The sequence below is a fragment of the Podarcis melisellensis genome (genome assembly GCF_964234715.1).
Source record: "Podarcis melisellensis genome assembly, chromosome: 1".
In the NCBI taxonomy this organism is placed as follows: Eukaryota; Metazoa; Chordata; class Lepidosauria; order Squamata; family Lacertidae; genus Podarcis; species Podarcis melisellensis.
The window spans coordinates 91621028-91648749 of record NC_138528.1 but is presented as its reverse complement, the minus strand read 5'-3'; the positions used below and the strand labels follow the sequence as shown (position 1 = coordinate 91648749).

Here is a 27722-nt window from a genome sequence, read left to right as displayed (position 1 = left end):
CTTTACTGCAGAAAGTTATTCCTGATGTTTAGTTAGAATCTCCTTTCTTGTAACTTGAATTCATTGGTTTGGGTCCTACGCTTCAGAGCAGTAGAAAACAAGCTTGCTCCGTCTTGAAAGTGTCCATACTTAGCATCCCCAAATATTTCTTTTTTTTAGAAATAATTTTTATTTTTATTTATTAATAACAATCCAATGGAGGCCACATTAATACAACACCAAATCATACCAAATCATGATATAATCAAAAGATCCAATTAATCAGTTCTGAATTCAGCATTTTTGGATGACTTCCCGTGTTCTGGCTATTAGGAGTTGATGTTATTCCTTGGTCCGGCGCCAATTCTCTTAATTAGTCCAAATACAACAATTCTGATCTTCATCCTTTATTTTAACAGCCACTGGTGTGATGACTTTCGTTCGTATTTAGCAAATCCATATCCATTAACTTGCAATGGGAATTTATTTCTTGCAGTTTTCTGTGTGAAATATTTGTTTACATTCTTCTTTTCCTTCATGTTGTAATCAATCAATCCTCTTCAACATTGCCCCTCCCTCGAGAACTTAATTCTCATTATGCCACAGCTTCCATTTTGCCTTTCTAAAACCGAAATTATTCCAGCGTCTGGCAGTGACTCCTGGTTTGCTTCCTGCTTTTATCTCTTTTAGTCCTTTCCAATCTACTAACAAGCTGGTGTCTCACCAAAACCAGAGTTAGAGCCCTCTTTAGTAGGCAATGTCACAAATCATCACAGTATTTCACACAGTCTATTCTTTCCAGAACTCCGTGAAGAAAATTATAGTTCTTGTTGAATCCCTCTTGCATTCCATATATAGTTGTAATCCATTAGTAATTTTATTCCATTAGTAATTAATTAATTAATTCTTCTTCAGTGAAGGTTTGCTGAATCATAGCAAACAAATATAATGTAAAAAGAGAGCAAAGCCTTCCCCTTCAATTACATAGCAATCCAATTACGATGACAGTCCTCTCCAGATCTAAACATTGGCACTCGGTGGCTGATTCATTTAGCAGGTTAGCTTTCTCCTTCATCCAGAGCACATCTGTTTCTTAAGTCCAAATTCAGATCCATCTTAAAAGAAACAGAAGTACCTCCACTCATGGCGACCGCGTTGGGGGGTTTCCAATACGTGCAGTGCTATGCACTCTGTGTCCCTGCTCTGCATTCCATCAGAGCGAGAGGCAGTTATTGGACAATCCGTGAGTGAAAGCTCCGCCCCTGACCTGGGGCCTGCAAGGATAATTGCTCCCAGATTATCCTTAATTAACTGCACGGCTGGTGTTCGCTATCGTGGGATCTGCAGTTCGCCAAGGTGGCAGTGCCAGAAGTCCATCCCAAAGATTTCTTATCAGAAATTGTCCACAGTGATAAATTTAAGGTTGGTTTACAAAAGCAGTTAGATGGATTGAGGAGCTTTAGACTTAATTTTCCAAGCATGAAGGGCTTCAGGCAGGCCTGTCACCCATATCAAGCTGTTGAATGATGGAAAGCTAGACAGAAGAGGACCATGAGCAACACAAAATACCAATGCCCTGATCCAATTCAAGATTCCTTTGGGTACTTGAGCTGTTACCCGTGGTACTGTCTACTGCACAATTTAATTTGTCCTACACAAAAAGAGGTCTAGAAACCTGCTTTTGAAAACTAAACTTTCTCATGATCTCAGCCTCTGTATTAGATATTAAAATCCATGCTTACATCAGAAACATGCAACATCTGCAGATCAAGATATTACTTTCTAGTGGAGATCCTATAGAATGAGCAACAAAAGTTTTTTCAAATAAAATATATGTGGAAGCTGCCAATTCATGTTTTTGAGAAAAAACTAAGCTAAATACCACCCAGGGAGTTTAACACTTTCAATATGTCGCAGCTCAGCATGTCTTCCAGAAACATTTAAGCCAACACAAAAACAGACTAATGACAATGGTGAAGAGCTCTGACCTGCTTGACCTCTGCCTGCAAGTGTCGGAGCTGAAGGCACTGCTCCAGCCGCTTGTGCGTCTGATCAGCATTGAGCTCCAGCTCATGTTGCTTCTCATGAAGAAATTCCAGCAGTTCTTGCACTTGTGTTGCTAGATCAATGTCTTTTTCACAGATCAATTCAATGCCTGTAATGAAAAAAATTTCCTCAGATGGAACAGTGGACCTGCTCCTAACAAAAGGGAAAAGGTAGTAGGCTGGAAAAGTGCTGTGACTTGTAACAACCACCTGAACTTTTCTGTTGGTAATTTATTGTAGATAAACCCATTCACATTTACAGATGCCTTTGAAGCACCAAGAAATCAGTTGGCTAGTTGCTCAAATCTAACGTATCTGCAGCTGGTGTCTGGATAGGAAATGTGTTGTGTAGCTACCAAAATGTTATTCTTCCAGCTGCAGCTTCTCTTCCCCATGGCCGCCTGAAGCAACAGTTTTGCAGTGAGTAATTGCTCTCAGCCTTTCAGGGATGCAATGTTTAACTAAAGAATATGGATTACTTTTTAAAATTAAGGTGAAGAAAAAGCCCTTTCTGTCTCTTGTACACCACTGATTTTATTAGAAAGAGAGAGCACAGAATTACTGAAATTCACAGTAAATATCCTTTTGATTTTGGCACATTATAAGAGAATATTATACTTCTCTTTCACACCACATAGCAGAAAAGAAAGAGACAGAGCCAAAGAAAAATTAACCTTTTTCTGTTCTGAACTCAGGCTCGTGGGTTCAATGTGACCATTTATGTGTTGCTTTGTTCAATGCTAAGGACAAGAGTCTTGGTTTGCAGTCAAGAGGAGGTACACTCTGCCCACCACATGCTCCCAAAAGTTTTCTTAGGATCCAGACTCCAAGTAAAGGACCATAAAAAGCATAGTATATAGAAAGGTTCTACATTCAAACCCAGTTAAAATTTCCCTGTGATTTAGGAAAATAAATCCACCCAGCAAAAACATTAATGAATCACTATTTTACCTAAGACAATACATTCAAAGCAACAGAAAAAGTAGTTCTGTTAATATCAGCATTTTAAGAAATCCCAGTTTTGTCATCGTATACAGTATGTGGCTTAAAACTGTTTGACATGTGGCAAGACAGAAAGGCCAAATCATTCATCACAGGGGAGCCAGCTGCCCTTTGATATCCTAGGCCCTTTACTGATTGCCACTGATGAGTTATCACAATCAGAAATACACCAGCCGTGTGTGTGATTGAAAATTGTGAATGCAGCCAGATCAAAGACATGTAGCGAAGTCAAGCATACTAAATGCAGGAAAAGTCCTGAGGACACAACACCATATGCAGGCTAATTATAACAAATGTGTGCTGTATCTGGCATTTAAAAAGAACCTTCCTCCCAAAGGGGAGGATAGATTACCATGCCCTGAATGTGAAGTTCAAGAGCCATTCTATCTTATTTAGTAATGAAGATGTTATTTTGTTTGGGCCCAGATTTTCTACTGATTTTCACTTCCATGCAGTTTTCAATACCGCAGATTTACAAGACCACATCTCCCAAGATGGCTATGTTTCATATTGCCTCTGCTAGCACTTTAAGCAGCTAGAGTAGTTGTAAGTGAAAAAAGATCCCCTAGATAGGCAGGAACATTCACTTACCTCCATTGTGTAACTAACTGGGCTGTTAGTTAGCTTAGAATTAACTAACTGGGCTGAAGTATAAACTACATAAGCTCTCTGTATTACTCCCAAGCACAAATCCCATGGAAACAGGGCAGGTATGGAACAGCAGAAACATCTTTCTGATTTGAACTCTACCCAGCTTCAGTGTTTGTGTGTACTCCAATAGTGCTAGGCTTCACTTAATTTCTCTTGGTTGTTTTATTTCCTCGAGAATACCTCTTGTAGATGTGAAAGCATGCTAACATGAGTCTTAAGGGATAAAATTGGAAAGTACAAATAAATGTATGTCACTTGCCTGAAGCTTGGACTTCCATGATGTACTGGTGCAAATCTTGCCCTTGCTGAATGACCTCAAAGGTCATGTTGTTCATTGCCAGCTTCCGCTCTGTGTGTCTCTGCAGGCGCTGCTCTGCCAGGGTCAGGTCCTCAGTATTGAAATCATTCATTTGCCTTAGCAAGTCCTCATTCCAGGCATCTAACTCAGCTGTTACCTTCAAAGTAAAAAAAGCAATACAGAATAAGCATTATAAGCCATCAAAAACATGGTTACTGAGAAAAATAATCCAAAGCTGCTTTGTTCTTTTCTGTTATCACAGTCTATATTTCACAGCCCAGCAGATTTAACTGGTTATTATATAAGATACAATGGTGTTTGGAAGCAAGACATGTTTTTCAGAAGTGCATAAAATAAAGATATATAATGTTTATGATATTGCCTAAAGCAAAATGATGTAATATTTATTATACCAGAATCTTAGAGGTAAGATTGGACTGGAAGTTGTGGGTAATTGAAGAAATTGCCCAAATTGGGTATTTTCAAACATCACAAAATCAGTATAATATAGCTGCCTATGAGAATAAATTATTGTTTTATTAATATTATTATTTATTTAATTTATATACCGCCCTATACCTGGAGGTCTCAGAGCCATTCACAGAAAAGATAAGTGGATCTTCCTTAGGATAATTCTATTTTGCGAGAAGCTTACCTTCACATAAGTGGACATAGGGGATTGCAGCCTAATTATATTATCCAAGATTTCAATGGAATGATAATTATTTTGTGTGTGTGTGTGTGTGTGTATAATAGGGTTGTAGATTTTAGCTGCTTTATAATTTTATTATGTGCACTGCTTAGAGAGCTCTTTAATTAAGTGGTTTATAAATATTTCTAAAGTAATAAATCGGGCTGATGAAGTGGAGACACTACAGCAGGGGTAGCCAGTATGGTGTTCTCCCCAACATTGTTGGATTCTACCTCCCATCATCCCTGATCATTAGACATGCTGGCTGGGGCTGATGGGAGCTGGAGTCCAGCAAAATCGAGAGGGCACCATGTTGGCTAACCCTGGCCTATTCTTGTTTTATGAATTCATTGGTTCTCGCCATGTGGATAGTGGTATCTGATTGGTGAGCACTGCTGGAGTTTCTAGGGTTATTGTACACAGTTGCTTGAGGTAAAAGGGAAGGGTAAGTTGGGGAAGGGAAGCGATGACGAACGGAGGAAGCAACAACAATCTACAGCAACAACAAATTCACTCCTCTAACCATGTGTTGTAGCCAAGGTTTGTTATTGGCTGTTTGTGGTTAGTAGGGAAAGAGCTTCAGCACCAGTCCAGGTACAGACAACACACTAAGGACATAGCTCAGCCCATGACATGAGTCCTAAAGATGTGTCATGGTGGTCTGATCCTGAGGAAGAATGGGAGAAGCTCAGAGAACTGAACAACCCTGAGGAAGGTATTAGCGAAAAGGAGGACTCCAAGAAGTGTCAGAATCCAGAAGGAGCTGGTAATGTGCAGGATGGAGAGTAAGATCCAGGGGAGAGTCCTGGCAGATTAGCAGAGAAGTGTTCTGCTCCAGAGCCACTGGGCACCCCATGTCAGATGCCTCCTGCTGTAGCAGCTCCTCCTATCAGTGATGAGGTTCCTTCAGAGGAGGAGGCTACTGAGGGTAAATCAGATGCTGAGTGCCAGCATAAACAGAACTTGCAAGCTGAATCCACCTGGAGGAGTGCCTCTTTGATTCTCCAGCCTCAAGACTCCTGCTGTTTGTTGCACTTAGCGCTGTGCCCACACATCCTTCAAAAGAAACGTGCAGGGGGCATGCCGCTTGTTGGAGCTAATCCTTTTGCACATCTACCGCACTATGGAACACTGCCTCGCTTATGTACTCCTCTGATTTTTAAGCATTAAAGTCTTTGGAAGAAAGTGACCTGGGAGTTCAAGTTCTTCATCTGGTAGTGAGGGCCATGACAGTGAAGTGCAATAGTAAAAAAAAAAAAAAAGCCTAGGGAACAACAAAGCAGCTGCAAACTCTCCAGGAGCCAACACATTCTTTCTGTCCCAGTAAGCTGTAGTTCAACTTGCCATGTCATGTGAGCACTGACAATTTACAGTTCTTGGAAATCCAAGTCAGAATAACAGTAGACAGCAAATGTGTGAGTGCTGCTTTCAATCAGCATCACTAAACCTGGGGTAGAAATTCATAGAGAGGGGATTTCAGAAGGCTGCTTTTACAGATCTTCCATCCCCCCTTGTTTGTTTCTGTTCTTGTTTTTTATGTTCTCATTTTTATATTGTATTTTTATGTTGTGAACTGCCCTGTGATGTTTGGATGGAGGGTGGTATGCAAATTTAATAAATAAATAATAGTAATAATGAAGAAACGGCTTGAGTTGCAGGAAAAAGAATTCAGGCTCTCACAGGAGGCGTGTTACTGACAGTACCGTTGCCATAAAAGCCTTCCTTTTCTTCCTTCCTTTTTTAAATGTCTCTCCTGACACAGACAAGGCAGAGCACACACATGCATCCTGATTGAGTACCGTACAGCCAGCATGAAACATAGCACCCTTGTGCCCACTCAAATTCTGTTCCTATTGAAATCAAATCATTCTTTAATGGCAATGATAAATGAATACATATATATATATATATTTAAAACTTCCTTAAATGCTTCACAGTTCAAATGCTGGGTTAAATTAATTGTATGAAGAACAGCTGCTCTAAGATTCATGCTGAGATTCATGAGGAGTATTTCCGTAGCAGGGAAGCGAGTAGAGTAGTCTTGCTCCCATAGGGTCCTGATTCCATGGGGCTTATTTCAGTAATTTCAAGGATAAACATTTTCAGAATAATAATAATAATAATAATAATAATAATAATAATAATAATAATTTCTTTTCCTGCACGTTATTCTTCCCTGCCAATAATATTTGTTAATACTGTATAGTCCTATCACCTGAACATACAAATTCCCTCTTAAAGTGCAAACTGCCAAAACTAGGCCCATTATATATATATTCGATTTGGGTTCTTTCCTTTATTTCTGAGGTTATTTTCCCTACTTGAGGTCTAGTAATTTTCAGTATTACTCTGAAAGTCAACTTTCTGTTTTGATTTGTATCCACAGCTGTCCCCGTGAATGTTGAGGTCAGTATTGAAGGGCCTGCTCTGTGCCCTTTCACCATGAGACAGATAACAGGTGGGCACTAGGGATGTTTCTGTTGTAGCACCAAGGTTAGGTAATGCTCTCCTGAAAGAGCATCCACCTCTGCTCACCTCCTTGAGCTGTCTATGCTAAACTACAGAGTATACATTCTGGTCACATTGAATAAATGCATATAAGGCTAGGAATTGACTTTCAAACATTATAAAACAAACAAAAAAATTGATCGTCCATCTCTTCCCACCCCAATTTTCCTCAAAGGCTCTTCCCTTTCAGAGTATTCAGTGGAACCCTTACCTCAATGGTGTACTGTTCAAAAATTCGGAGCTGAAGGAAAATGTCTAGCTTAATCTTTCTCTCATGAAAGAGCTCTTCCATCTGTACTTGGGCTTCATCAAGCTGCTGGAGGACAGATTCAATGTGGCTGATGGAACTATTGTGTGGCGTTTTATTGTTAGAGACTGCTGAATCCCTGTGGTAAAGTCAAAGATGAATGGTTAAAAATGCAGTGTTGAAAAAGGTAATAAGAAAGAATATTAAACATTCTCAGCTCTAAAAATAGCTGGAAAAGGTTGAAGGAAGTTTTATCCAGGATTCACCTCGTTCAGTTGCTGAATGGCTGCATTACAGAATGCCTGCATTACACAGTGAATTGTATGCATCCTTTCATATCTGGTGACATTATGACCTCTGTGCACCAACAAGGAGTTGGAGAGAAAGGAGAAGGGAGTGAATGGTGCATAAAGTTTCTTGAAGACTCTGACTAGTAATCGTCCTTGATTTTATTTCAAGTGAGCCCAATTCTCCCACCAATACTGCTTCTACTAGCATGCTGTGCACAACACTATTTGCTGAATTCATTCAAGTATCTGCCTATTTTTAGATTGCATCAGAATAAACTGTATATTAATATGCAGGGACTTGATATTTCTCATTATTTCCTACTTTTTAAGAAACCCTGAAACTTTATCATGTGGTCACAACAGGGAGCTCAAAACAACAACAAAACTTGAATAATTTCAATTTATATCTCAAAGTAGAGTGAATTAAATTATTACTTCAACAAACATTGCCATTTTTAATACTATGATAAACAAAACTTTAAAAAAATATCGCCACCAGAATAAGAAGATATGCACTTATCCTATGGTATCAGGTTTCGTTATGAACTCAACACACACCCACACCCAAAAAAATTTATTGGCAGCTGTGTGTGTGTGTGTGTGTGTGTGTGTGTGTGTGTGCAAAGAGATGTGAGAGAGATATATTACTTTCCACCATTAAATCTGCATTCATCTGAGGGGAGGGGAGAAACATAGCACCATCTATTTTGTTACAATTGCTTGTAGCAGTACCACTAAGGAACACTAATGGAGTGTGTTGAGCAGGCCAAGTCTGCCCCTCCTTATGTTAATTTTGTATGGGGCAAAGTAGGTTGTTCTTCTTCCTGCAAAGTATTGCTAATTGCATCCCTCTCACTTTGCTCTATAGAATTTAATGGGACCCATGGACACTCAGAACTCTTATCTGCATGATATTGTCCTGGTATTATGTCCCCTGCCTCAGGATCCCAGTTTTGACCAAAGGAAGACTCTGACTTGAGAAGGATCCCTCTGCACTCAATTCTACACTTCATTGGCCTGAGGACATGGCTCTTCCATTATCCTCAAAGTCTGAGGTTGATTCCCACACAGCCTCTCCTATTCTTACCACCATGCAGGAGCATGCAAATGTGGAACAGGCTGTAGGCCCATTAAATATTGCAAACTGGGGGAGTTGTGCCACTGGAATATTAAGTTCTGCCAGTCTTTTTAGGGTTTCAGGAAAATATCTGCTGAGACATCTTCCTAAACTCAGCAGGGGCCAGTGGGAGCTGCCCAAGGTCCTGATTTGACTTGCTTTGTCCTGCTTTACCCTGGATTGCAAGAGGTTCTGGTACAGTATTTGTTCTGGTTCTGTATTTGTTACCACTTCCACGGTGGGCCTGTAGCCCCAGCAGAACAGGACACTTAGGACCAATAGAACCAATTTATACCTTAGTGGTAGGAATGTGAGAGCAAATTTCAAGTAGGTTTTTTTGGGTTTTTTAACCATGTTTCAATAATGCATGGATCAAGGGCAATGGCATGATTTCTGACCAGCTGATCAGTGCTAAGGGCAAACAGTTGCCATACCACTGCTAATAATATATCACATTAGATCTAAGCAGATGTGCTAATATTTTGTGGGGGTCCCAGTTACAAGCTGAAAAAGTGTATTTCAGCTATTTTCACATGATTTGTGAAAAGATAGTTTATCTTCTCCCACCTTCATGCCCAGTTGCAAGGGAAATGTGCGGTGGTGCTGACAGTCATTAGTGTTCTCCTGTCCACTGATTGCAATATCAAAAGTGAGAAACTGACCTCCCTTTCAATTTAATTCATTTATTAAATATTTATAGATTTCTGCAACCAGTAAAAAAAGTTAAATAGCAGTGATATTAAAATAGAACAAAACGAGAAAAAAACTCAAGCATCTATACTGTACATACATGTGAACTCATATCACGCACACATGATGACATATATCTATCACATTGGGCACCTTTGCTGTGGACAATTACTCTCCACAGATGTTGTTGCAATGGACACAAATACTCTGCAAATACCAATGTTGTTTTGCTTATTTGGAAGAAACTGGCAAAACTAATTAAATACCAATCCAAATTGGGGAGGGGGGGGAGAAGTTTATTTGCACAAAATGGCAGGCAGAAAGTATAATGGCTTTGCGACATGGTCCACCAGTATTCAGCAATACAGAAGGATAAAGGTTCAGCATGAGGCCATACAAACCCACACTGCCTGGACTATAAGCTTAGCTGCTAGTAAAGAGATAGTGACAGGGAGTCTAAAAGGCAGAGCATTTCCTTATATGGAAATTTAGGATGGGTATTCAGAAATGCAGTGGGTTAGCCAAAAACACCAGGAAGGGGGAAAGTTCACGTGCAAATAGCAACATTACAGATCTTGTGATAGCCTTTGCCAACCTGGTTCTGGGCTACAGCTTTCATCAGCCCCAGCCAGCACAGCTGTGTGGAGCGGAGCTGCAGTCCAAAACATCTGGAGGTCAGATGTTGGCGAAGGCTGATGTAGGTAAACAAGATCTGAGAAATATGAAAAGTAGAGGGGGGGACCAAAGAGGGTGGAAACACAATAAATACCTGTCCCCAAAAGGAGAGAACAGAAACAGCTCCCTGGATTTTCACTGTGACTTAACAGTACAGAGTCACAGTGCACATCTGGGACGCAATGGTATTTCAGGCAGTTAACCAGAGACAGATTAATCTGTCTCTGCTTACTGCTCGGATGGTCCAACTAACCTTCAGCTGAGGCTTATCCTGGCTGCATTGAATTCCACCCTGGATTCATAGAAACCTGTCCCAATAAAGTTTAAAAGTAGTAAGGGGGAGTTTCCTTTTGGGATGACACAGTTTTGTGCTTCCCACAAGGTCCTGACTACTCCGAAAGAGAAAAATAGCAAATATGCTGAGAAGCAGTGAGATGGGGAAGGAGGCAAGGGTAGGTTTCATCTAAGGCTGAAGAAATGCTCCTCCTGTAACCATCCATGAGTTTGGAGCAGTCTTGGAAATCAGAGGCATGGAACTGAAGAAGAGCACTGAACAGCCTGAGCAGGTCCCAGTTATATGAAAGAGAATGTCTGAAAGACATTGGCTCTGGCACAAAGTGTGATCTCATTAAAGCCAGCTGGATATTATATGTTAATTAGCCATTACAGACATATTATAAATTTCCTGCCTTATAGAGGCAGGGATATAACAAGGAGCCTTTGGCCAGTTAGAACTTGCAGTCAGATGACTACATACTCCTCATGAGGAAAGGTGGATCCACTTCTTAGAAAGCAAAAAAAGTAAATTGAATGGTGGGAGGGTGATTGCTGCAGACTGCCTCTTTTTACTGCACTGTGTTAATTAAAATCGAATAAGGGTTGACTTGCATTACACATGGTAGATGTTATGCTAAGTTTAATTCACAACAGTGGGCATGCTGTGGTGCAAGAGTGGACACCATCAACCATACTGCCACCCTTTATGCACATGTGCACTTCTGTGCCCCCATGATTCAGCCATGAAAATGGTGAGAAAGCACTGTATGCTGGAATACCCAAATTTAATCACATGAATGGCAGTGGCACGATGTATGAAAACCACAGGAAAATTACAGCACAAACACTCTTCTCGTTCTCCAGGTTAACAGGGTTGAAAACAGATTTTTTTCTGGAAGCAAATATCATGAAAATTAGCACTAAACTTCCACTAGATTCTGCTTGATTTCTAGGAGTGGCTTTTACATATCTATGAAAGATCACATGAAACACATAAATTATCAGGAAAGGAAATGTCATGAAAATGGAAACAAGTACTGTCTGGATACAGGCCGAGTCACCCAAAATTTATTATTTATTTTATGATTTTCATTCATCCATCACCTCTTAACCTGAGTTCTCTAGGTGATGCTATAGCTGGTGATGCTATAGCTGGGGTTCTCAGGGCAATGCACTACTTAAACAGACAAAAAGAAAGTAAAACATAAAATCAGACCAACCAGACAGATATAAACTAAAACATCCATCAAAACAAAAATTAAGAGAGTTAAAACACCTCACGAGGCACAACACACAACCATGATGATAACAGCAGACACTCTGTTGCCAGTAGCAGGCACTATGTGATGATATGAATACTCCACATGCAAACACAAAACTCCTGCAGGAAGTAAAATATTGCATTCAGTGTTATTTGAATCTACGCGTTTTGCTCAGTAGCTGGCAGACACTGCCTAGCAGGAGTAAGCAAATAAATCACCAGGTCCCACTTCATAACAATTTAACAATATTCTGTAAATATCTACTTCAAAAATATTTATACAGTAACCATTTAATCATACTCACTTTACCTTATCTACAGTTCTTCTCATCCACTACACACAGTGGCTCAAAGTGATTTAAGACTATTTTTACCAGTCTCTACAAATCATTCCTCGCAGTTTCAATAAAATAAAATATTCTGAATCGTAGCAGGGCAGTGATTAATTCTCACATTAAATTCTAAGTTATCCTGCCTCTGTTCATTGTGCCTCTGATGCAGTGTGATGAACTTACCTGAGCTGCTGGATTAGATCTTCACCTTCTTTGATTACATTGAGGGTTGCATCGAGGGTAGCTGTTTGCTGCTGCTGGAACTGCTTAATGAGTTCTTGAACAGCATCCACTGAGTCAGCACAAACATCTTCCAAGAGCTCCTTCTGCAGGTCTTCCATCCATGTCCACAGCTGTAAAGGAGGAAAGGAACACAAATGGAAGGACATGGAGTGGGGAGGCGGAGGGAAAAGCGGGAGGGAAGTGGGGGAAGAAAAAGGAAGAGATTGAGTTTTAACCCTTTAATCCTCTAAAGCCAGCTCAAAGAGTATTAATCAGAGTACTACAAAGCACACCATGTCAGATGCTAAAGGACACTGAAAATTACATGTATTGAACAACCAATATATTAGATGAAGTAATCTGAAATCTCATATTAAAATGAATGCACAGTATGAGCACATATGGAATGGGCTATAATTTGCTGTCTTTTTATCAAGAAGATAACCAAAATGTTAAAATACTGGTAGGTATATAATACCCCACCCACCTGTATGAATACTAGATTCCAGTTCTCATATAGACTGTGAGCATATCATATTCTGAAATGTATGGAATATTAAGGTGTAATGAAGGAAAGCAGATGCCAAAATCTTTGTGGTTAACTTTCAGCTATTTTCTGTTTCCTTTGTGCAGAAGCTTAGCTTATGATCAATCTTCTAAATATTAACACCATAAAATAATAAATTCACTCCTCTGATTTCACAAGCAGAATATATGTCTCATTAACATATCTTACCTGAATGTGATACACATTATATGATCAACCTATGAAGGAGAATGTTACTCCTTCAATCAGAGCTGGCTTGCCTATGCTTAGGGGGTGAAGCACCTGCTTCAGGCGGTGCTGTGCCCACCCCACCGCAGCAGAACTTGGAGGAACGCCCATGTTCCTGCAGAGTTTGGCAAGAGCATTGGGATGCAATGGGCAGGGCCAACCTTTTCCCTCATAAAAGTTAAAGGGACCGCTGACCATTAGGTCCTGTCGTGGCCGACTCTGGGGTTGCGGTGCTTATCTCGCTTTATTGGCTGAGGGAGCCAGCATACAGCTTCCGGTCATGTAGCCAGCATGACTAAGCAGCTTCTGGCGAACCAGAGCAGTGCAAAGAAATGCTGTTACCTTCCCGCTGGAGCGGTACCTATTTATCTACTTGCACTCTGACGTGCTTTCGAACTGCTAGGTTGGTAGGAGCAGGGACTGAGCAATGGGAGATTACCCCGTCATGGGGATTCGAACCACCGACCTTCTGAATGGCAAGTCCTAGGCTCTGTGGTTTAACCCACAGCGCCACCCACTTCCCTCTCTGCTTTTGAAAAACAACCTTCAGGACTTCATGCCACATATACGTATGCATATAGCACTATTTGCCCCTTAGTCTTTTGTAATGCACAAACCTACTGTGGCCAGTGTGGCAATCAGAAAACCATTTGGAAACTGCTGTCCTAAAGAGTCTGTAACATTCTTTGTGGCCATGTCTGCCACGCTTTTGCCAAAGTCATTTTGAAACGTGCAGCATAAATCTGACGTGTGAAGATTCCTCCCCTCGCCAAACATAATAAATGTATTTATTACAATTCTACCCTACTATCCCATTGCCCTTGAGGAAATTAAATAATGAAGTTTATTTTTCTCTCCAACACAGTTCAGATTGCTTCAATAATTCAAAGCTAACTAGTTATTTGTCCAAATTGTTTAGTATACAGAAAGCTGTTCATCCTTATGATGAGGTATGTGAAAAATGATAGACAGCCCTTAACCCTCACAGCCTGCACAAAAGCTACCTAAAACATATGGGACTGTTCTTTGAGGAATCAGTGCAAAAATTGTATCAAGAGAGACCTTATAAAGGTTCCCCTCAATATAAATAATTTCCACCTCAAATCAGATTGGCTATTCATTCAGGAGCTTTATTCTCTCTCTCTCCATTCATTCATTCTATTTTAGCCCTGCTTTTCAAGCAAGTATCACTTACAGAATGGCTTGCCATAACTGAAAAGCAGCACAAAGTTGCAAAATAAAATTTTAGCGATGCATCCCCCTTCTGTGGATGTACATACCTTCTGATTGTGGTTTCATATTTGGTGCTTTGATTATGCACTGTACTATTGGGTTTTAATATTTGTAATATTGTATTGATATATTATTTTATCATATTTATTATATTTATTAGTACAGTGCTAACTCGGGTTACAGATGCTTCAGGTTACAGACTCCGCTAACCCAGAAATAGTACCTCGGGTTAAGAACTTTGCTTCAGGATGAGAACAGAAAGCATGCGGCTGCGCGGTGGCAGCGGGAGGCCCCATTACCTAAAGTGGTACCTCAGGTTCGGAACAGTTTCAGAATGAATTAAGTTCTTAACCCGAGGTACCACTGTACTGTAAATGAGTGATTTATTTTGTTTTTAAATGAGGAGTGGTCTACACATGTAATAAAATAAATAAATGAAATATTCATGGTAAATGTAGGGGGAAATCCCACAGCTACTGATATTTCTTCCCACTGGTGTATGGGGTTGTACATATGGAATATTAACGTATAAATATGTGGTAAGAAACTTTGGAGATGTAGATTACACATCTGGCTATCATACAGTAGAATTAAGGACTCAATTTGTACACCACAGTGAAAAGCAGCACTGAAGTGATGGTGATACATTATAGAAGTCATGTTAGTCCTAGAATGGAGGAGGAGGAAAACAAGTTTGAGAAAAGAAAATGATAAATTCAGTGCAAAGACTAAGATTTGCTCTCAGCTAGTTATTTTCATGTGATATACATCTAAAGTACTACTACAGATGATGCAAGCTGAACACTTACGCATTTGCAATATACTCAAACAAATCAGGTCAAGATAGCATCAGAATCTACATTAACAGTGTTTATTCCTAGTGCATGACCTTTTACAACAAGGATTTGCATATTAAAAAACTATTAAACTGTACATCTTCATTGACTCAGAATGTTTTAGTCCCCTGGTCTTCAGTTATGCCTGCAAAACCCCATTACAAATAATCTGTGCTGTTAATAAGATTAAAAATATTTCAGAAACAATTTCAATCAAAATGTGATTTTTGATCGATTCACAGGATTCCCATTCATGTCCCAAGCAAGCCACAAACAGTAGGCAAAAAACAAACCATGGTTACCACAAGCCAGGGTTTGGATATAATGACAAGGTAGATTCTAGTTCTAATCTTCTGACAGCATAGCAGCTGTAGGAATAGTGAGGGGAGTGAAATTCAAGCTTTGCAGTGGTGTGTACCAGCTCAGTGTACAGCTACATTAAGCCATAGTTTATGTGTAATATGGGGACACATGACAACTTTTAGTAGGTAAAAGATACCCCAAATTTGTAAGTAAACAATTCAACAGTGATGAGTTGATAGGAATTATTATGTCATGAATGGAACCTAGTGTTTCAAGTCTAAAAAGCATTGAATCAAAGTAGATTACGGCATTCAGTCTATGTACAAAAAGAGCAAGTAGAACTAGGCATCACAGCACCTACTCAGTGGCTTTAAGTAAACTGAGGAGGCAGTCATAGTACTGCCTATTTAACACAGAGGGGCCTGGTAGCATATGGGATGAGGCTTAGTGCAGTCTTCTGGGCCACTTTAGACTTTGTCTTATCTATTCTGTGGCTTCCAGTGCATTCCTCTCCAGCACAAAGCCCTCCAGAGAGCCAAGGGAAGTATTTCTGTCTGCTATGTGCACAGATTTGGGTTAGGTTCTAAAAGACGGAAGACAGAAGAAGGGAGGTCAAGTACAGGAATCTCCAAAGCAACTATTTTGCATGATAAGTTGCTCAGAAAGAGGAACCAAGCCTAAGACAACAATTACCGTATATAAGGCTAGCCAGGCCCTTGTCTGCTTTGGCAATAAATCTGCTTCTGCTAGGCTGATGAGCTACCATTATCTGGGTAGCACTAACAGAATAAAAGACCACACAAATATCTCCTTCACAGCCACCCTACTGGCAAAGAAAATAAGGAGCCCGAGTCCTGCTGTCAGATTCTCTGATTCAAGCTTTCCAACACCTTGCAAGAGGATTCTGGACCTGCCCTGGAAACAGTTTCACTCTAGCCGACAGTTCTTGGGCAAAACAAGAATCCATCTCACAATGTAAGCTAATACATTCTTGAAATAAACAGATATCAACTCAAAGCTATTCATCATTAAAGTAAGGCCTCTTTTGATGTTTCTGTACAAGAATGATGTCCTTACATCATAGGGAAAAACTGTAGTGCTTATAATCTGATGTTTCAGAATTTTTCATGCGCCAAATTGATACAGCTAAATATAACCTCTACTTGAGGCAAATATGCTTAAGGCAGCTATGCTTGCATCAGTTAGCACGCCAAGGTCCCAAAAAATGTGTGTGATGGATTCAGAGTTCATCCATCCCATAATATTAAATTGTGCTACTGAGAAGTCAGATGCTCATGAACTGTAGCTTTAGAATGACTGACAAAAACATGTTCCTATCTAAAATAATATTCTAATTTCTATGTCATTATTAATCTGGAGGTAATTAAGAGCAGACATTGTCAAGGGCAAGCCAAATTCCATGCTTACTTTACAGAAGCAAACTGGATGAAAGCAATCAGCAGTAATATAAGCCCTTTTCAGAAAATCCAATACTGTGTGGACACAGGGGGCAGGGGGCGGCTTCAGGGATGATCACCCTAGCTGCACCCCATTATTGCCACTCCAGTTACCCTCTATGAGCTGAGGGGGGGGGACTGCTGAAGTGAAGAGCATCCTGAACTTATTGAGACTTTCCATGCATTTTAGAACCCCTAAGTTCTAAAAGGTACAGAAGTTTGTCCTCCAACCCATGGAAGGCAATTGGCATGGAGACAGAGGGACAGAGCTAGTGCTCCTGTCCCCACAGCACACCCACTCCACATGCCAGTTTTAACACTGAATCAGTCTGCCTGAAGAGGGCAACAGTTACTGCTTATTTTTAAGCCGTGATAAGTTGACAACAGAATGTGTGCTTCTAAGAGTTCCAGCACCCTGCATTGAAAAGGAAGTGATTTATTAGACTGTCTGGAAGGAACCATGAAGTTCCCACTCTTTTTGCTGCTTTGAAACATTCCACAAATCCTTAGTCAAAGGATGTAATTTCTCCAGCATCTATGTATTTTCCTTCTGCTTTGTATTTTCATTAGCTAAACATGACACAGGACATAATCCTGATAGATCTCCAAGTGATTTATGTGACTTCCTCACCACTGTCCTGGAATTTCAAAAGTAAATCATTTGTGACAATTCTAAACCATTCTGCAAAAACTTTTTAAAAGGTTAAACAAAACATCCTACCAAACCTCACTGAATCAACCAGTTTTTCTTATTTTGTACAAGCTTAGAATTTCAACTTTGTACTTGATAAAATAACACCATCTTGATGCCTTTGATGAAATAACACCATTTCTACAGCATCATCTCTACACCAAAGGCCTAAAGACCAGCTGACATAAAGGAAAGTAGATGTAAAAAACTATACACATCAATAAGGGTAGGATAGCTTATGCATAGAACACTGCACTATCCTTTGGGATAGCTTGCAAATGTTATGCTCTAGACAGGCTGAATTAAAATCATGAAACCTATGGGCAGTCCATATTAGTTGTACTCTTTTTGTACAATTTTCTCCCTTAACATGCTCAGTGCATTAATCTAAAAGTGTATTGCCTAGGAGTCTCAGATCACAAGGGTATGTCTCCCACCCTTTCCTCCTGCCCTCAAACATTTGAAACTTCCAAATGATATAAATTATACTCTCACATTATTCTTAGGTTCCTGTGACTGAAAGCCAGCTCCTCACTCCCTTGAACAAGTTCCTTTTTCTGGACAACTTCCCCTACCCAAGAGAGGTTAAGAACCTCACAGGTAAAGACTAGCTAACCAGATGGTTATGTTTTACCTTCCCAGTATCTTCCTTATCTCTCTGATCTACAAAGTAAAATCACCAGACAGTAAGCAGCACACTTCAGGAGAGACAAGACCCTGCCAGAGTAACAGTAAAGAAGAGCTGTACATTTCCAAATGGCAATTATGAGCCCACACATATTCCTCAACAAACTATTTAATATTAAGCAATTTACAACAGACACATCTTAAGTTCTGGGGTGCCTAAGAACTGTGGTGTATGTGTGCATACACAACCATTACTGCATCATGTGATAAGAAGCTATGGGCTAGCTGAATATGTGGGTAGACCCAACCAAACCAATAAAGAGATACTTGATTCATAAAAGGAATGCACATTGTCTTCCATGTCTCATCCATAGCTAAAAGTGCTTCATACCATTCAAGATGCTGAAGAGAAAGACCCATGCACTGCAGACCATTTCCTTTACACTAGCTTATCTGTGACCAAATACGTTTGTTTGCTCAGGCTCCCCTAACTCTGCAGCAGCTTATTACAAATTACTTGTTTGTAGTACATAATTCAGCTAATACTGGCAAAGCCTTCAGCTCCTGCGGGTGCCTTTATGGATCAAGAGTGCTGTGGCACACAGATGCTACAGTGCATGAAAAAACAATGATTCAGATTAATCCTTTCTCCTCACAGAATAAAACTTATCTTCCAAAGGCACACATTGCTGAATGGCCTTTGGTCGAAAGGGGAAAAATGTGAAGTATGCTTTAATTGCACCCTCAGGGGCCTCCAATTTCAACGCCCTGTCCTCTCTGTCTCCTGCTTCAGTGTCTTATCTTTGCACATTTTTCACTTGAACTAAAACAGCATTTAGTCTCGTTCTGAACAAGCAACTGAAAAACACATGGGAACATGCATTTGGGGCCCATTTTAAATAGTATGAAAGTATAACCATCTCTGATCATAATCTGAATTCTCAGTTAGTAAGTTACTAGAAATAGTAAAACAGATGCTTCATTATAATGAAATTCCTCAAGAAACACTTATACTCAGTTATGCCTGTGATTATAACTGATATTCTTTTAAAAAGAGCTCAGACCAAATGCAATTAGTATAAATTGTACATTATTACTATTTAATTATTATGAACTTGGTCACCCTGCTCTCCTCTCATGAGACTGCTGTAAATTTGCTTTAAAAACATTTTATCACTTCTGTGTTTTTAATGTTGTACACTGCCCTGGGCTCTTTTGATAAAGGGTGTTATATAACAACAACAGCAACACTTTTTCTTGGATTTACATTAAACAAATGAAAGGAGAGAAAATATGGCATTTTTGCAAGATATACAAGTTGTCAATGTTTTCTGAGTTTTCATGCTGTACATTTCACATTCAGTCTATTATGGCTTAAGCAACTTAAAACTTTCTTGAGTGTTACAGGCTTTGCTACATCAGTCAAATATCAGCAGTCACTTGTGTGATGGCAAAATTCTGTGCTCCCCTGTCTCTTGCCTTCTGTTCTAAGTCATTGTTGCGGCGCCCCCTGCAGCACCCTCTTCGCTCAGCGCCCAGTGCGGGCAATCTGGTCGTGCTCCCCTAAATGCAGCTCTGATCACACTGTAAGCATCTTACCTCTTTGGTATGAGTATGGAAGGATACAGACATGTCCAAAAGAAGCTTCCTTTGCTCCACTCTTCTGACAAAGTCCTGAATCCGCACTTCCAGATGCCGTGCTGCCTTGTAGATCTCTTCAGGGTCACACTCTCCGGTTTGAGCCAACTGCTCTGCTGCTTCCAGTAGCTTGTCTGCATTAGTATAGGTATTCTACCAGGAAACAGAGCAAGAAACAAAGTGCAAGTCACAGAAATGTGGCAACTGAAGCTCTAGCATGAGTATGTACACTTCCGAAACGCAGGAACAGAAAGCAGCATCTTAAAATGACAGCAGTTATTCCAAGTGATGCTCTCTGCAAGAGGAGCTAGCAAAAACCCACACAGAGTAATCTCCAAATAGGCATGAAATAGTTTCTCATTTGAAACGCATAACCTCTCCAGAGCTAGCTTGTTTGACAGATTAAAAAGGCTCAGCATTCACTTATTTCCATGATCCCTGGAATCTTTCAAATATGACGTAGGGTAAGAAGCAATTCAGATGGTTAACTACTTCGGAAGCAGACATGGTCTCCCAGGAGATATTTCACAATGCATTTGTTTAAGTAGGAGCACTGATGGCTAGCATGTTGCAACATGTAAATGTAGTGAACTGGAAACATTACTTCTTTAAAAAATGTGTCCACTCCCTTATTTTTGTGTTTTGACAAAAGCAATCAATCTGTGAGATTCTGGCCTAATTTACAAACATATCTATTGGACTCATGAAAATCAACAGTATGTAACAACTCCCTTACCTGAGTGTGTGGATTATTTCTGATTAAGCTGCCTCAGTGCACTCACAGGGGCTCTGACATCCATGTGGAGCTACACACAAAGAAGAGACACCTCTACAACATGGCTAGGGAACATGTGGCCCTCCAGATACTGCTGGACTCTAACTCCCATCAGCCCCTGTCAACATTGCCAATGGTCAGGGGTTATGGAAGCTGAAGTCCAGAAACTTCAGCTTCCATAAGCCACAAGTTCCCCACCACTGCTCTATAATGTCAGGGGAGCTCAAAATGCAAGTTCCTACTGTGTCGTAGAGTATTACCTGAGGCTGAACAAAATAAGGCAGTCCACATAAACAAAGCTCTCTGTGGAATTCAAAATACTTAAAATTACTTATTTAAAAGTAATTTAATATTTTAAAATACTTATTTTGCATTTCTTTTAAAAAATACCAACAAATTATTTGGCTTGCTATTTTTTAACCTGCTCCACTGTCAAATGTGTGGCAGGGTAGGCATAAGACATCATTTCTCAGTCATGACTCTCAGAATTCAGAACAGCTTTCCTACTTTTTTATATATAAATATTTTATTTAATAGATTAGACCATTTTTAAGGCAAAGATGCCTGTCAAAGTTGTTTACAGTTGTATATAATATAAATCCATAAAATCCAATAATAAAATCACTAATGGTTGCACCCAGGGAAGTAATTCCTTTTGAACAAGTACTTTCAATTCTGCAATGGAACCTCCCCTCCCTCTTCTATCACACATGCCCCAAACCCATGTCTCCCATCAGCTCTGGAGGGTAAGGGAACACCCAGAACAGTTTTGGAAGGGACACAGTGCGGGGAGCAAAAGTTGAAGCTCTTTTGCAAGTGGGATAACTTTGTTGGATAAAACCCTAAATATTTAAAATACTGATTTTTATCAAGATGGACCAGTATATCAGACCACTATATCATATAGTAAAAGAAAAGTAAATTCAGCTAGTTTAAGAACAATGTCCAATTTACAGATGTTAATTAGCCCCAAAAGGCCATAGTAACATAATATGTTTTTAAGGTGGTTTGCCTACGGCTTTGTCACCCAGTGGAGCTTTGTTGCATGCTCTTAAAATAATTTTAAACTGCTGCCACTTTTCAAAGATGCTAGTAATATTAGGCACCAGGCAAAAAGGTTTCTCTATAATCAGCTTTTGGCTGATTATTCTATGGCCTTTTAAATGTGCTTGCGTAGGAAGGGCTTATTGGTTTGTTTTTGTTTCATTCTCTATTTTGTGTTCTCATTTTGTATTATTAGGTTGTGAACTGCCCTGTGATCTTTCGAAGGAGGGTGGTATACAAATTGAATAAATCACCAACATGTTTTAGTTTACAATTTATTTTATTGTATTTGACAATATTTATGAAGTGATGGTTTTTGTAAGTTGCCTTGATTATATATTTTATGGAAAGATGGGGTATAAATACCAGAAATAAACAAATATCTTAAATAGCTTTATCTTGCTTTGAAGCAACTCAAGCTAAGGCAAAACCAGTTTTCCATTTCAATTACCGGTAGCTTAATAACTTCTCTGTGATAAGCAATAAATAATAATCTTTTGAAACTGATAAAATATGCCATCTCAAAAACTGGAAAACTTCCTACAGACTGCAAAATGGCACGCTTACAAATGTACACACATGTAATTATTTTATGTGTGAAAGAACAAGAGGGCATAAATTGGTTTCTTCACTACTAAGAAAAAGAAATGGCAAATACTATTTTTCAAAAGGTCACAGGAAGAAAAGCCACCACGGGCTAAAAAGTCAGTGGCATTTATTTGACTGAACAGATTACTATGTCAATTAATATGTTTCATGTTTTTTATTCATTAGCAATTGATGCTTATCACACAGGGTAAAAAAAAGGAGAGAGTTTCTTTTCAATAAGTGGAAATTGAGCACCAAAGATGAAGGAAGAAGTCTGAGTCCTGCTAGATCACTGTGTAGTAGGTTGGAACAGAGATTGTACTGCCTCTTTCCATATGAACCTACCCGGACCCTGAGGTCATCTTCTGAGGCTTTCTGTCATGTGCCTCCTCCTCAAGAGGTCCAGATCGTAGCAACACAAGAACGGGCCTTCTCGTGAGTGGCTCCCCATCTGTGGAATACTCTCCAGGGAAGTTCTGGTACCTTGATTATACACCTTTAGGAGTCAGGCAAAAACATTCCTTTTTAACCAGGTCTTTGGCTGATTTAATTGACATCCTATGCCCTTTTAAAATGCAGTAGTTTTTGTTTTGTTTTTGGAGGAGGTGCTATTGGGTTGTTGTTTTTATTTTTATTATGTATTTTGTGGTTTTATATTTTGATTTTATTCTGTGAACTGCCCTGAGACTTCCGAGTATAGGGCAGTATATAAATTCAATTATTATTATTAATAATAGTTTGATGAGGAATAATCTTACTCAGTCCCCAGCTATGTTTGTTTTCAAGCCAGACAAGGCCAGGACACTGTATCGAGTCAAACAACTACATAGTAACATGGTAGGGCTTAGTCTCTCATCCCTCCAGTGACAAGGCAAGAGCAGTCATTGAACCAGGTGACAAAAAGGCAGGAGGCTTCAACCCACCATATTTCAGTAGAGTGACTCAGTAGGTACAATCTCTGTTCCAACCTACTTGCACCTGGTCCATTATTCAAAGCCAAGCAAAGCTGGAAGTGTATTTTTACCAATCAGAAGTGTTCTTTCATATATTTTAAAATACATTTAAAAAAATGATTACCAAATAATTACCAAACACAAAGTGTTGTCTTCCAAGACAAATATACATACAAATGCTACCCTTACTCAATCAGGCTGGTGGTGCTTCAAGCCAAACATGGATAAATATCTATCCCAAGAAGGAGGAAAGGAGTAAGACTTCTTGCCCAATAAAGTTGACATGTATTTTCTTGGTAAACAACAAAATCCAAGACAGTCTTTTGCTACAGCTAGGAATCCCAGGAATTCCTTAGAAGAGCTTGAACATGTCCTTGAAAAATAAGTCAGAAGTTGTCTGCAGTGTCTATAAGATTCTACAGCCTTCCTGTTGGAGCTGCTTTTTCACTGATATATCTGACAGCCCAGTTGTAATGTCTGAAAGTCTGCAAACCACCTGAGCAGATCTTTCCACTCTGCCCCCCTTCCTTTGTTATAAAAAATAATTGAGCAATGGACCATGATTAAGCTTCTCATCAAAGGAGCCTTTCCAAGCATGAATGAGCTCCCCACCCCTGCATCCCTTCACACCTTCTGGAGAGGGAATGATACACTGACTTTCTGGCAGAGCATTTGCCTTTCCCCTCCCATTCTGGAAGGCTCAGGGAGCCTTGAGGGCAGCCTCTTATCATTTTTCAATAATGGAGGAGCATAGGATAAAGGTAATGTGTAAGAAAAGACACAGGAAAGCAGTGAGGATGGGGTTACATTGTGCACATCTGGTGGGTGTTCTTCTCTGCTATACTCATCTTATGCATATCAGTCTGTGAAATTAGATGAAAGAGCATGCAGATGTTAACTGAAAGAATGTGATTCAGTTTGTCACAGAATGTACTATGTACTGCTAATGGATGCAAAGTGTGTGGGAATTAGTTAACAGGAGGAGGGCCAATTAAGGACTTGTCCTGTTTATCAACAAACCAAAAGTAACACAAGTCCCCCCCACCCCCACCCCAACAAGAATGTGTTTTGTTGTTGGTGCTGACACTAATCAAAGTAGAATTTGTGTATAAGGACTACAGGAAGAAAAAAAATCAGTTCAGAATGAAAAATAATAAGAAAGTTAATTTACTAAATTAAAGTGGAATGATTTGTGAAATGCATGTGCACAACTGGGAGTAGGGATTTCAGTTTCCTATTTTATATTCAAACGTGCTTTTTGAGAAACAAGGAAGCTGCCTTATACTGGGTCAGAACATTGGTCCATCTAGCTCAGCACTGCCTTCACTGACTGGCTGGGATTTCAGACAGGGATGTCTCCCAGAATTACCTGAAGATTCTGGGGACTGAGTCTGGGACCTTCTACAGGCAAAGCAGAGGCTCTATCACTTAGCTAATACACCTGTGACCATTTTCATGGCATAGTCTTCACGCGTGCCTCATTACATTATTTCTGAAATGTAAGGAAAGGGTCAAACTGCACTTTCTTGAATTTGTACAGTCTTCAATTCCCTCATTAAGAACAACTGAAAGGCTCTGCCCATATCATCAGCACATGTCAAATTTCATTTCATTTAAATTTTTTAGTGCCTCATAGGTTTAGTAAAATCTTGTTGCATTTCCTGTTCAAGCTTGTGTCTTCCTCTCTGAATTGCATGCACAGGGTTTAAAGAAATTTAATTAATAAATGCTGGATTTGTGCAAATACCGTCATGCATCCATCCATCCAATGTGTAATTAATTTCATGCATTATGGGGGGAAAGGGAGAAAGGTGATACTGTATTAAAAAATGAGCTGGCTTCTGGAAGTATGAAGTAGATAGCTGTTAACCTCTTCTAGCAAGAAAATTAACAAGCTGTCTAGACAAGGATGGAAATGTCTGAAGGGAATACTGCACTTTTCTAGCAGATACCTGTTACTATTCAAACAATGCTTTCCTAAGTTGGTTTTAAAATGAGGCCACTGGGTCAGACTTTTGACATCTAGATGCAGGGACAGTGCCATCTGCAGGACCAAAAATACAAATTCTAATCACCATCCCTTATCCATTGCAACAGCGTTATTTTTCTGATAAAGAGGTACACAATTTATTTATATTTCCAATCCTTAATAGACATATTATTATTAATGAGATTTGTATGCAACCCTTCAACTGAATATCACTTTATGGTTCATAACAAACATACAAAATGAGAATACAAAATACATAACAAACAAACAAACAAACAAAAACAATAATTGCCTCCCACAAACACACTTAAAAGGCCATAGATTGTTTAATCAGCCAAAGGTCTGGTTATAGAGAAACGTTTTTGCCTAGCACCTGAAGATTTATAATGAAGGCACCAGGCAAGTCTCACTGGGGAGAGCATTTCACAAACGGAGCCACCAAAGAAAAGGCCCATTCTTGTGTTGCTGCCTTCCGGACTTCTCATTGAGGGCGTACATGAAGAAGAGCCTCAGAGCCAGAGTTGGTTCATATGGGGAGAGGCACTCCTTGAGGCACTGAGGTCCTGAGCTATTTAAGGCTTTATAGGTCAAGAAGAGCACTTTGAATCGGGCCTGGAAACCAAATTACCCTGCCTCATTGAGCAATCTGGCCACCAAATTCCAGGCAGCCTTCTGAAGGTAACCAGAACATAGATAACAGAAGTTAATCTATCCTTGTTCAGACAGTAGCACAGCTGAGCCACTAGGTGATGGAAGAACTTCATGCCACCAAGGCCACTTGAGCCGCAAGCAACAGCAAAGGATTCAGGAATACCCTTAAGCTACTTACTCACTCATTCAGAGGGAGTGCAACCCCATCAAGTGCAGGCAGCCTCCAATCCATCCAGTCTAGTCTATACTTGTGAAGCGATCCATGACTTGAGAGCATGGAAGCAGATTGAGAATATATGGGTAAAAATTGTAGGAGAGGGAAACAACAGTGACCTTACTGTGGCTGTCTGCTATAGACCTCTAAGCCAGATTGAGGACTTGAATATTACCAAACGTTCAAAAAGGAGAGCTATAGTAGTCATGGGAGACTTCAACTACCCTGATGTCTGTTGGAACTCAAGCTCTGCCAAGAATGTAAGGTCCAACAAACTCAATTGCCTTGCTGACAATTTCATTTCCCACAAGGGAAATGGAAGGAACCCATGGTCATGTGGCTCCCATATTATACTAGTCATGCAAACTAATTGCTTGTGTGCCCAGGTTTTTTGAGATGCAAATAAGCCACAACAAGTCATCAGAATGAACTCATAAATCTAATGCAACAGCAGAGGGGGCAGGGAGGAAATATCAGGGGCACTACAAATGCAATGAGGAGTTGGAGAGACATTTTTAAGGATCAGATTTAATTCAGAGACCTTTCTGGGGATCCAGGATACTTCAGAGTTACGTCTTAATCATTCAGTATTTCTTATGCTCTGGAATCAACAGAGCAAGAAATCACCTTTTATATTCAGACTTTTATATTACAGTTTCTGAGAAGAAGGACCAGGTTCACAGCAAGATCAGTGGCTTGATTATCAAACTGTAGCACATTTGAAGAACATTGGTTGTAGCTGTGATTATTATTTTTTAAAAAAATAATTAGAAATATAAATATAAAAATTATGGGAAGGAGTACTTCCATCTGACCTCACAAAATGCCCCTCCCATTTATATTCCCCCACCCATTTATAGTCCTAAATCTACACAGTTAACATTTAACTTTGAAAACAGACAGATAGCTTGAGCAAAACAAGTGACTATCATCAAGCAACCAGTGGATAACATAGAAATCCCTTCCCAAACCACATAATAAATTATATCCAACACAAGATACAATTCTTCAAAGGAATCCTAGCTTTGACAAATGTCTGGCCTCTGCACTTTGCTATCACACTTTTCCAAAGAAATGAGTATTATTTTCACAAACCTTTAACCTTTGATACAATGTGGGAGTTTCCTGGTTTCAAGCTATATATGTCCCAGAGTGACACATAGCATTCAGCGGTCACATTTCAGACATTCCCCATAAATTAGTAAGAAGATTCTCATGTAAATTGTGTAAATCTATCCAGAGACAAGGCACAGGTCAAGCTGCTATTGAAGTCAGTAGGGGGATATGGTCAATAGTGGGAAGAAGAGCCATGTTCTGAAACGGTAATTGACATTCTGGATCGACAGAGCAAAATATTACAAACCCGAAACTATGAAACCCTCTTTCCTGTATCCAGGATGTTTGCCACCTATTTTAAAAACAGAATAGGATTTTAAAAATTTACAATTCTGGCTTGGCATCCTCACATATAGAAAGAAGAGACAGGGAGATCCCCTGGTTTTCTCTGGCTTGGCAAAAGCAGTCTTTGATATTGAGCAGAATAGCAGGAAAGCCCTTCTGTTCCCATTTCTTCCCTGCCATGATGTTCAGTTCCTATCCACATGAAGCAAGAGGACAGGAGAGACAGAAGGATGTTTCTCTGCCCTCCTCTACAGTCCCTTTA

The 27722-nt window shown here is 39.7% G+C and overlaps 1 protein-coding gene across 16 annotated transcripts in view; it reads right to left on the bottom strand.

Annotated features, from left to right (window-relative positions):
• The window catches only part of KALRN (kalirin RhoGEF kinase), a 483631-nt gene that overhangs the window by 158511 nt on the left and 297398 nt on the right, over positions 1–27722 (bottom strand). For all 16 annotated transcript variants that reach the window (XR_014171512.1, XM_081924435.1, XM_081924445.1 and 13 more), the window contains 5 exons: positions 19806–19997; positions 12246–12415; positions 7386–7560; positions 3937–4132; positions 1968–2134 (listed from right to left, as the gene is read on the bottom strand). Coding sequence is in view for 15 of the 16 variants with exons in the window: in XM_081924435.1 (XP_081780561.1) it covers positions 1968–2134; positions 3937–4132; positions 7386–7560; positions 12246–12415; positions 19806–19997 (900 nt within the window). In the remaining variant the exon portion in view is untranslated. The remainder of the gene's footprint in view (positions 1–1967; positions 2135–3936; positions 4133–7385; positions 7561–12245; positions 12416–19805; positions 19998–27722) is intronic.